Source organism: Budorcas taxicolor, chromosome Y, assembly GCF_023091745.1.
Source record: "Budorcas taxicolor isolate Tak-1 chromosome Y, Takin1.1, whole genome shotgun sequence".
In the NCBI taxonomy this organism is placed as follows: domain Eukaryota; kingdom Metazoa; phylum Chordata; class Mammalia; order Artiodactyla; family Bovidae; genus Budorcas; species Budorcas taxicolor.
In genome coordinates, this window is record NC_068936.1 from 4,608,386 (window position 1) to 4,619,868 (window position 11,483).

The 11,483-nt window shown below is 48.3% G+C and overlaps 1 protein-coding gene across 1 annotated transcript; it reads left to right on the top strand.

The window, feature by feature from the left end:
- The first annotated feature begins 3,522 nt into the window (after positions 1 to 3,522).
- On the top strand, positions 3,523 to 7,891 carry LOC128071023 (melanoma antigen preferentially expressed in tumors-like). The gene is made up of 4 exons (XM_052664017.1): positions 3,523 to 3,558; positions 4,902 to 5,218; positions 5,503 to 6,108; positions 7,315 to 7,891. The coding sequence occupies exons 1-4, from the start codon at positions 3,523 to 3,525 to the stop codon at positions 7,889 to 7,891; spliced, it is 1,536 nt and encodes a 511-aa protein (XP_052519977.1).
- Positions 7,892 to 11,483: the final 3,592 nt, after the last annotated feature.

Sequence of the window (11,483 nt, forward strand, 5' to 3'; positions counted from 1 at the left end):
ACTTTATACTAGAAAGAAATTAGGTGACAAATGAAGTGCTAGAAAAGGAATGATTCATTAGAATAGGACACTTGGCAGGTTCACAAGCCTTGTGTTGCCCTAAGTACTCAGTTACACTTTCACAATCAGAGGAAGAGGAGAGGGTGGAAGATCTTCTTTTTCTTTAGTAGACAGCACATTTCCATCATCACTGCCTCACCCAGGTAGGGCAGGCAAGTTTAGTTTTCCTGCTCTATATGGCCAGGCTAGGACTATCATAGTTCAGTTCAGTTGCTCAGTCGTATCCAACTCTGCAACCTCATGACTGCAGCACACTAAACTTCCCTGTCATATTACTTGGGAAAGTTATTTTCAGGTCTCAGTACAGTGTAGGTCTTTCATTTTGAAAAGTCGCCTTTCCATAAGAGATTGTGTTTTGTATGCGCAGAGTCTGTTTTGGGGAGTCATTAACTTGACCACTGGGAAGGTTGTAGGTCTTGTTTTCTGCTGTAGTTTTAGTGTTTAGGGTGCACATTACGGATAAAAACGTGTCTTAGGGGCCAAAGAGCATGTTTTGGGGGTTAGTAAGTCATGGAGCTCACTAGGCAGGATGAACGTCTCATGCCACCAGTCTTTGATTGTTTTGGGCCATGTGTCATGCGCTGTAGCATGGTGTTATTGCTAGGCAAGTTAGCTTCATTTAAGCAAGGCAACCTGGCTTTGATGCTGAGAAACTTGTTTTGCTTTATGAATCAAGCAAGCCTATGTGTTGCAGAATTTTCGTGTTACTTTCTTGAGTGTCATTGTGGTCTCCCAAAACCCTGTAAAGTTTCTTCTCTATCTATAGTTCCCTAATGCAGTATCAAGCTAACTGTTTGAGCATTCTGTTCTCTTATTCTATCCCTACCACCTAGGGACACTCCCAGCCCCCAAGTGCAGGCTGCAGTGCCCTCAATGATCTTGATACTACTCCAGGAAATGAGATGCAGCTCTGAGAGCCAGGAGACCAGGCTCCTAGTTCTGCTGTCATTTCCTTCCTCCCCCTAGTTCTGGGCTAGCCCCTGCTGTCCTACCTCCCTGGTGCGGACCCTCAAACTCCCACCCCCTGCCCACTCCACCCTACTGCTGCTTTGCCTCTAGAAGAACCACCCTCAGGAGTAACTGGCTAAAGTTAGGATGACCTGGACATCTGGCAAGTCTTCACTGGGGAGGAAGAAGGAGGGAGCCTCTTTTGTTGAGGTCTAGATGCCATTGAATCTGTTCTTGCCAAGGACAAGAAGAGGCAGAGTGGGCTCATAGAGACGGTAAGAAGAGATCTCACTCCAGACTGGAGGGAGGACAGACATACTGGAACTCCAGGTGTGATCTCATCTGCTGGGGTCTGGGTCCCCAGGACTTCTTGTCAGTCTGGGGCCTCTAAGGACCAGCCAGGCTGTGGTCTTCCTCCAGAAGCCAGGGAGGGTCATCTTCCAGCATTTCTAGTGTGTGTTTGGGCACAGATGCATTCCAAACAGCCCCAGGAAGGGCCTCAGGAGCAAATGCATTGCAGTCACAGAAGGAATTCTGCAACTAGAGAGGGAATGAGCTCTTCCCACCCGGAAATGAGCTCAGAGGCTGCACTAGACTGTGCAACAACAAAAAAAAAACAGGTAGAAATGCCCTCAGGTTGACTGGGTCCTTGGAGTCATCCTGGGTTGACCTTACACTGGCCAGGAATAACTCATCTTCATGCAGATGAGCCCCTAGTACTCTGTGCCCAGTGAGTCCTCTGCACAAACAGACTGTGTGGAGCTGGAGGTGGACAGAGGCCTGTCCCATGCCTTGCTCGGAAAGACTTTTTGGCTGATACTTCCTGTTTTTAGACCATTTGAAGACAGTAGTCCCTCTTGCAGCCTTAGATCTCCTGGATCCTGAGTTCCCATGGAAACATCCCAAGCTTAGACCTCTGCTATTTCCTGTTTACCCAACCCCCTGTGAAGTTGGCTAGCTCTTCTAAATGTTCTGTGGGGCAGATCTATCCATTTTTGCCCAAGTGTGTCTTCTGGTTTCTCCTTGGAGCATGACAGTGTCCTGCCTCACCTCATGACAATGCCTCAGGCTCACCAGGCTGTAAAGTAAACTAGGGGTGAACTTTGGCTTCTCTCTGAAAGTCATTTGAGGTACTGGTGGAAAGTGCCAGCGTCATCATGGCTGATTCTTTATCAGGGACTCGATGATTATCTATATTGCTAAACCTGAGCTCCTGCAGCTGATTGGTCAAGCTGATTGCTGGAAGTCAAAATGCCCACAAGGCACCTTCCAGTTTAACCCTATTTTAGGGTTTTAACTCTATTTAAGGGACAGCTATATCTTTGGCTGCTGACGGGAATGGTAGGAATTTGGTGAATATCATCTTTAGGAAGTTACCAAACTGTGGAGTATCCTTCAGGTAAGACCAACCTCTTACCTTCCAAATAGAAGAACTCTTGGGGCATCACAATGCCAGGCGTGGAGAGGTTCCATCCGTCTGTGTTCTGAGACCACAGCAGAACCAGCATGTCAGCCAACCCAGCAGGGTCTTCATCCAGACCCTTTGATGCAGGCTTTGCAAATCAACAGGGAGAAAGTCCATGTGGCTACCTGTGCTTAATGCAGAGCAAAGGAAAAACTGAATTTTTCAAATTGAGCTTCAAATTGAGCTCCCATCAGAATCTGTGTAAGTGAGAGCCTTAGGGGAGGGAGAGGAATGGGGGGAAGTGGGTGGGTTTCAAAGGTGCTTTACATTCCTTTTTTCACTGGCACTGACGGAAGGTCAGGTTACCCAGCTACATTGGGAAGGAGCCTTCGAAGATCATGGTGAGGATACAGGTCACTCGACAGAGCCTAGGCTGGGGTATGCAGGGGGATACCTGAGCCTCCGGTTACAGCTGTTTGCTGACACAGATTTGTGTTCTTGGGCCACGTTTACTTCCCTTCAGGAGATCCCACGGCCCTAAGCTCTCAGTGGCTTTCAGGTAGAACAAGGCATATTCCAGGTTTGACCAGCGAAAAAGGTTCCATCCTCTCCTAACCCACATTCCTAAATTTAATCTCTTTAACTTCAAGGGAGGAAATGTCCTTTGCCTCCAGGGAGGGAGGAAGTGTGGATCTTGGGTTTGCCCTGAGTTTATGGGATCCACCTGGTCCCTTTTTAGCCACTCCCTCTTCTGGCAATTTCTCAAGCCTAGCGTAAGAAAAGTCTTTGAATTCCTCCGAACAAAACACGTTTGTCTTGGGTACTTTCCTTGGTTTCATTACAAGTGTCTGGTCTCTCTGTTCTCCTGGCCAGCTCCTATGTGTCATTTTGACCTGACCAGTTCCAGGGAAGCCTGGACCCTCAAAATCTGGAGGACTCACCATCCTTCCATTACACACCTCTGTTCCCCTGTGAAGAGGCACATGTTTTGCTGTCTGATGTATAAGTGACAGTGTGATTCTCGGAAATCTTACTTTGTGTCTTTTTCTTCTGGGGTGACACCACCATCCGCACAAAGCTGTCTGAACGTGAACATTTGGGTGATTTTGATGTGGCCCAAACTCCCGCAACGAATGAACCTTCAGGTTGGTTTTCTTCTTTTATATTTTGCTGTATTTTGCTAACCTATTATGAACAGACATAGGATCCCATAAATTGTATGTAGTGAGAAAGTAAAAATCCCACTCAGACATAGGTGGATGGAGATCTAGTAGTAAGAACACTTCAGCCAGAAATGGAAATTTCAGCCAGAATCTGAGAAGTGTGTCCTGCAAGGAGAAGAGGGTTTCAGGACTGAGCACACTACTCCATGCTGGAGCCTTGGGCTCTGACAGCTGTACCTGCCGGGGTCTTCATGGGACAAGCCATGCAGGCCACAATCCTGTAGAGAATTTTCTTTGCATTTCCATTTACATTGGCAGTTGCACACTTCGCTTTTCTTCTACATGCAGTTTTTCATTTCTGCCAGACAGTTTGGTTTCTTCTCTGATTTTTGCCACTCGTACAGACCGTTACACTATTTCTTAACCAAGTAAAATTTGGCCGGGTAGGGGTGGGGGGGTTGGGGTAGGTTGTGGTGAGAGTGAGGGGATGGAGCCACACTGAACGGCATCTGGGGTCGTAGTTCCCTGGTGGGGATAGAACTTTTTCCCCTGCATTGAAAGCAGAGTCCTCCTCACTGAACTGCTAGGGAAGTTCCTAGAATTGATTTAATGAAAAACATATAATTAGGAGGAATTTTGGGGTGACATTTTACATTTTAGTTTGTGACAGTGATTATAATACATATTATTTTATAGTTTTGTGATTTTACTAGTTTAAAGAATTTTGGGGGTGTCTTTTCTTTTTAAAAGCTAAAAAATGTTTTTTAATTCCATGGAATACAAAAAAAAAAAAAATCTATAGAATATTTGAAAAAGTGGAGACTTTATTCTGAATGTGAGCACTTTGCTCCACTGACCTGAATGGTAACAACATTTGTAGAAGAGACACACAGTGAAAGGTACGTCTTTTTATTAAGGGACATAACAGCACCCAGTGCATGAGTTATTGGTTGGAGTTTAGAGACAGGCCATGTTGGGCTAAACTCCTTATTCCTGTTTTTAGCCCTTAAGTAATAATCAGAAGCTTTCTCTGAAGAGAGTGGGGTCAGCTGTCAGACTCCTAGGTATCTACCGGCCAGCAGGGCTGGAATTAAATGCAGCAGCTGGTAGATATAGGATGGGGCAAGAGGTCACCTTGTCTGTTTGTTGCTGCCTGGAGAGATGCTTGTCCACATGCCACTGGAGCCAAAGCTGTGATTTTGTGGCCAGAGGATGTCTCTGACCCTGCTTGGGTTCCCTGAGGGTGGAGGGACAGTAGGGTCTCCCCAGTTCCTTGACCGGAGAAGGACCGGCCCCGCTCCACTTGCTCTCTGACATCCTCCCAGGACTCGTTCCGGAGTAGGTTCACAATGGGCGTCGGGGCCCCACCCAGACTTTTGGAGCTGGCTGGCCAGAGCCTGCTGCAGAATGAGGCCTTGGCCATCATGGCTCTGGAGGAGCTGCCCATTGAACTCTTCCCACCGCTGTTTATGGCGGCCTTTGCTGGGAGGCACACCAAGGCTCTGAAGGCAATGGTGCAGGCCTGGCCCTTCCCCTGCCTCCCGCTGGGGGCCCTGATGAAGGACCACCAGCCTCATCTGGAGACCTTTCAGGCTGCACTCGATGGCCTGGACGTCCTGCTTGCTCAGGAGGTCCGCCCCAGGTAAGGAGGACCTGGCAGACTGGTGAGGCCTGGGGATGTGAGCATGATGCAGCCAGGGCAGGAGGATGAGGGGTCAACTGGGAACAGGTGATCGGGTGTACCGGATGGGTTGAGGGGGAGGGGGCACAAAAGGCACATGGGCCAACGCCCAGTTTCCTTTAAAGTGGGGATCAAGGCAGGTCCGGAAGATGGAGGAGCTGTGGTGTGAGGAGTGCAGAGCGCTTGCGGGGTCCTGGTGACTATCAGACTCTGCACAGCTCAGCATGTCCCCCATGGCTCCACAGGCGGTGGAAGCTGCAGGTCCTGGACTTGCGCCGGAATACCCATGAGGACTTCTGGACCCTGTGGTCTGGCATCAAGGCTAGTGTTTGCTCACTGCTGGAGCCTGACCCGATCCAGCCCATGCAGAAGAGCCAAAGGGTGGAGTCACAGGCAGTACTAAAGCTGGTGCGGGCCCCTGTGGAGGTGCTGGTCGACCTGTGCCTCAAGGAGGACACCCTGGATGAGACACTCAGCTACCTGCTGAAGAAGGCCAAGCAGAGGAGGAGCCTGCTGCACCTGCGCTGCCAGAAGCTGAGGATCTTCACCATGCCTATGCAGAGCATCAAGAGGATCCTGAAGGTGGTGGAGCTGGACTCCATCCAGGACCTGGAGGTGAACTGCATCTGGAAGCTGGGCACACTGGGCAGGTTTGTGCCGCATCTGGGGCGGATGGGAAATCTGCGCCGGCTGCTGCTGTCGCGCATCCACATGTTGCCGCGCACCACCCCGGACCAGGAGGAGCACTTAGTCGACCAGCTCACCACCCAGTTCCTGAACCTGCCCCACCTGCAGGAGCTCTACCTAGACTCCATCTCCTTCCTCGAGGGGCGCCTGCACCAGGTGCTCAGGTGAGGCATGGTGTGAGCTCTGCAGACCAGAATGCCCTCATTTCGTTACCCTCAGGGCTTTTGCTTTGTGCCCACTGGGGACATTGCCAGGGTGCATGGGCTGCTCAGAAGTCCTCACGGTGCTGCCACTGTGTCCCCGGGCATTTTGTCAGGTCACCTCCCTGGTTAGGGTCAGAGGCATGGCCTAGGTTAGATGCTGTCAAAGGGGATTTCTTGCTGGGAGTCCACATAGTGTGGGTCAGGTGAGATGCTCTTGGGAATTCTTTCCAAGAGAGTGATCTCTTAGCTGAGATGATCGCAGATAACTAAGCGAGAAGGATATTGGTACATCAGGCATGAGATTTGAAGTCTGCAGCTCTGTCTCCCTGCCACTTGCCGCTTCTGTCCCGAGCTGTTTTAGGCTCCAGGTGAGCTGAGGGAAGTGGGTGATTCTGGAGGTGACAAGCAGGAATCAGGATGGGGAAATTGTGGCTCCTAAGCAGTCCAGAGAAGAGAAAAAGTCAAATGAGAATCATTGTTGAAGTGGCTCCAATCTCTTTAACTCTAAATTACAATTAATATTTTGCTCTAAGACTTCTGAATACATAGGAAATTCTCAATAACAGGTTGTCGCTCTGCCTTGAACACGGTGATAAAAGCTGAGAGGATGCAGCCTAGTCTGACTGTATGAATGTGTTGCATTGATTCCCTTTTTGGCAGTTGCAAACTCCAAGCATTAGGAATAAATATATTCACAGAAACCAGAAGAAAGAAAGGAAAAATAAGAAGAAGAAAAGAATTGTAGGTGGTGATGGACAGTTTGTGGCCCCTGAATATCTGGGAGATATTCACCCAGGGATCATCTGTAACTGCTGGGACCCAGCAGCCTATGTCCGCTGCATCCAGCTGTTTAATTCTACTAGTCGTGTCCTGTAAAAACATCTTAATTCCTGTGAACCAAATACTAGTAAGCTGAAATAGGCAAATAACATTTGTTTACTGTTTGTTTCCCACATTGAAAATAATTCATCATTTTGTGCATGGGGAGGTCATACCTATGTGAGCATGACCTTTCCCCCAGAAGACACCCTGCCTTCCTGTCAAGAAGGTTAGAGGCCAGCTTCAAGCCACTGAGATGCCCTGTGTTACAGTGAAACAGGCCTCTCCTTCCCAGTTCCTCTGCCCGCCACCTCCCACCCTGGGACTGACTGCCCTGTCTCTCGCCAGGTGCCTAAAGACCCCTCTGGAGACCTTGTGGATCACCAACTGCCTGCTTTCAGAGTCAGACCTGATGTACCTGTCGCAGTGCCCGAGCATCAGCATGCTGAAAGACCTGAGCCTTAGTGGGGTCAACCTGACCAGCCTCAGCTTGGAACCTCTGCAGGTCCTGATTGAGTGGACCTCGGCCACCCTACAGGACCTAGACCTAAATGAGTGCGGCATCATGGACACCCAGTTCAGTTCCCTCCTGCCCTCCCTGAGTTGCTGCTCCCAGCTCACTACCTTCAGCTTCTGCGGCAACCCTATCTCCATGGCCGTGCTGGAGAGCCTACTTCAACACACCATGGGGCTGAACAAGCTGAGCCACATGCTGTACCCTGCACCCCTGGAGAGCTATGAGGATGTGAATGGCACTCTGCACCTGGGCTTCCTGGCTGAGCTTCACACCCAGCTCAAGCAGCTGCTGTATAAATCTGGGCGGGCCAGCATGGGCTGGGTCAGCGCCAGCCCCTGTCCACACTGCGGTGACCAGATCTTCTATGACACTGAGCCCATCCTGTGCCCCTGCTACATGCCCGCCTAGCCCAGCTCACGAGTTGCAGGCTTTGTCCCCCGCACTGGGACACTGCCACCTAGACCTTAGTTCATCTAGAAGGAACTCAAACCATGGTTTCAGACAATAGTTTACTACATGCTGGCAAAGGAAACGTGATTTAAAGTGGGCATGGGGGGTGGGCTTGGTGGGATTTTTGGAGAGATGTGTTCCTACAAAGTTAGAAATGTGAATCTGAATTTTGGAGGGGGAATTTTGGGCTTGGGAGGTTGATGGAGTCATTACCCCTGTATTGGATTGTTACAAATAAATAAAGGGAACTTCAGTGTCAATCACTGGGTGTCCTCTGTGATCTGTGACCATGATTCTCCCCTTTAAATTAATGACTCCCCTGTTAATGTTTAAGTAAAAGGGCCTGAACATGAATGGGTTCTAGATGCTCTCTGATAGGCAAGGATCAACTACAGGAGTTCAGGGCAGTATTTACCTGTGGTTCTCATTTCCAAGGCATCCACCTCCTCACTTATTTCTGAGGCAGTTCAATCTGTCATCATATGCAAGGTGCATCCTCAGGGCTTGGAACGAACTAAGTGTCCAAGAGTGAGCATGGCTGGAGAGAAACTTCTTCCAAGGGACCTTCACTGCTAACCCTGTACTCAAGCATTTTCCCCAGTGGGTCCAGTAGATGCAAAGCCTGCATCTCAGACCCTGGGCAGTGCCAACATGGTTTCACTGTGCAAAGCCAGGCCCGGAGTCCTTGGGGATATTCAACAGTAGACTATCTGGAACCTCTGGGACCCACCAGCCTTTGCACACCTTCCTACTGCTCAGCCATATCTGACTCTTAGGAACTCCATTGATTGTTGCCTGCCAGGCTTCTCTGCCCTTGGAATTCTACTGGTGAGAACACTGCAGTGGATAGCCGTTCTCTTCCAGGAGATCTTCCCAACCCAGGGATTGAACTTGGGTCTTGTTCATTGCAGGCAGATTCTTTGCCGTCTGAGTTGCCAAGGAAGCCTCCAGTTTGTAAGAGACAACCCAGCATCACTGAATCCATTGTCCAAATGTTCTTTTATGCCACTAATATTCCCACAGGCTATATTTTGTTTTTACATTAATCGAAACTTCCACATACATTCATTTATTCAAAGGCTGACAGAAATCCATTCCCAGTTGTCAAAAAAGTCACTTCTGAGTTGAGTATTTTAGTGTTGAGTGTAACTTTGCATTTTTCTCCTTGGTGTGATTCATCTGGAACTTTTTTTTTTTTTTTTTACTTTAATCCTTAAGTTTTTACTTTAAGCCACATGGTAAAGATAAATTTACTTCCAAATCCTAGTTCTTTGCCAACCTGGCAGCACTAAGGCTTTTAACTAATTTTCCTTTCCCATCAGAGCTCTTTGCTGAGACCAAGTCCTCTAAGATTCAGAGAAGATATAGCAACTAAACAAAATAAGAGCACCGCTTCAGAGTGGAGGGCTCCAACTATACCCCTTTTTGTGACCAAAGGAGTTGGGACCAGCGTGGACCACCAAAAGTTTTATCTAGGAATGTCCTGGAAATGAGCATCACCTTGAATTGAGTTTTCCTGGTGGCTCAGATGGTACAGAATACACCTGTAATGCAGGAGACTTAGGCTTAGTCCCTGAATCAGCAAGATCCCCTGGAGAAAGGAGTGGCTACCCACTCCAGTATTCTTTCCTGGAGAATTCCATGGAGGAGGCTGTCAGGCTATAGTAATGAAGTCACAAAGAATCAGACAGGACTCACACTTTCACTTCACCTTTAATACTGTGGGTAAGCAGGTGGTACACGTTGTCATTGATTGAGTTTTTTAATGTTTCATGGTCTTTTAAGTTTCAGTCCCTCTCTATCCCATGCTTGAATGTAAGCTGCAAAACCATCCTTTCATGATTTCTTACCCAGGGAATTAGAACTGAGAGCAAAAGCAGCAAGAAGCCAGATGCTCTACATTGATTAGGTGAGGGTGAAGGTGAAGAGTGAAAGAGCCGGCTTAAAAATAAGTATTATAAAACTAAGATCATGGTATCTGGGCCCATTACTCCATGGCAAATAGAGGGGAAAATGGTGGAAGTACTGACAGATTTCCACTTCTTGGGCTGTTCAATCACTGAAATGGTGATTACAACCATGAAGTCAAAGGATGGTTGCTTCTTAGCAGGAAAGCTATCACAAACCTAGACAGTGTGTTGAAAAGCAGAGACGTTATTCTACTGACAAAGGTCTGTATAGTCAAGGCTATGGTCTTCCTAGTGGTCATGTATGGTTTTGACAGTTGGACCACAAAGAAGGCAGAGTGCCAAAGAATTGTTGCCTTTGAGTTGTACAGGTGAAGACTCCTGAAAGTCTCTTGAATAGCAAAGAGATTGAACCAGTCAATCTTAAGGGAAATCAACCCTGAACACTTGTTAGAAGGACTGATGATGAAGCTGAAGGTCCACTATATTGGCCATCTGATGTGAACAGCTGACTCACTGGAAAAGTCTCTGATGCTGCACATGATTGAGGGTAGAAAGAGAAGAGGGCAACAGAGAATGAGATTGCTGGATGGCATCACCAATGCAATGGACATGAACTTGGGCAAACTTCAGGAGCTAGTGAGGGACAGTGAAGTCGCATGCTGCAGCCCATGGGGTTGCAGATACAACTGGGCATATGAACAACAACAGTCTCTTGATACAAAGCTGTCCCAGGAAGAGTAGAAGAGGAAAAGGTTTGTGAGAACAATGGAAACACCAAGCTGTCCCCTACTGATGGAGGAAATTGGTAGAGGATGACCACCAAGATTAGTGGCCTCTTGAAAAGTGTGCCTTCTGGCCACCTTTTAGAGTGCACGTCTCACACAGCCCTGATCTGTAGGTCAGCAGGCACCTGCCTGTGTCCTGAGGGCCTGATCTCCTGGGTACCAGTTTCTCAGTTGCTGTGAGATGCCCAGCCCTCTTGGTGGACACTCAGCCTGACCATATGTCACTCCATGGCCACAAGCCACAAGGAGCTTCCTGCTTGTCCATAGCAATGGACTGGACTGGAGTTGGCATTGGGGTTGTCCATGGAAGGAAAAGTGGGAACAGGCCATATTTGTCTTTCTTTTTTGGTCTCTTTTGTTGGTCAGCCAACACAAATGCAGGGTCTTAGTTCCCCAACTAAGCATAGAATCAATGCCCTCAGCAGTGAAAGTACACAGTTCTAACCACTCCAGGACTACAAGAGATTTCCCAGTAGGTCATTTCTTGACCCTAGCAGATGGCCCAGAAGTCTGACATTGGCTGCTGAGAGGCAGCCTTCTATGCGTCAGGCTTTTATGACGTCACCAAATATTCCTCTCTCCCTGACCTCTGGGAGCCCTGTGACCATCGTCCATATCATAGAAACTTCTGGAGGTAGAGAGGACTGAAGGAAAACGTACCCCCTCCCCACTGTATTTGTTTCATAGCTACAGACCCAAATGCCTTGCAATAAATTCATCTGCTCTCAACACATCTACAGAAAGCATGTTGTCCTCCTTCCTGGAAACCTTCTCTGAAGAAGAGGTTGAACTCATGTCCTCTGCTTCTTCCTAACCTAACATGTGAAGTCTTTCTGTACATCTGGTGATAAGCAT

Excerpts from the sequence above, each read along its gene's own strand:
- LOC128071023 (XM_052664017.1), top strand. The coding sequence starts at position 3,523 with ATGTGGCCCAAACTCCCGCAACGAATGAACCTTCAG. Across the intron at positions 3,559-4,901 it reads CGCAACGAATGAACCTTCAG|GACTCGTTCCGGAGTAGGTT; the intron begins GTTGGTTTTCTT and ends ACATCCTCCCAG. Across the intron at positions 5,219-5,502 it reads GCTCAGGAGGTCCGCCCCAG|GCGGTGGAAGCTGCAGGTCC; the intron begins GTAAGGAGGACC and ends ATGGCTCCACAG.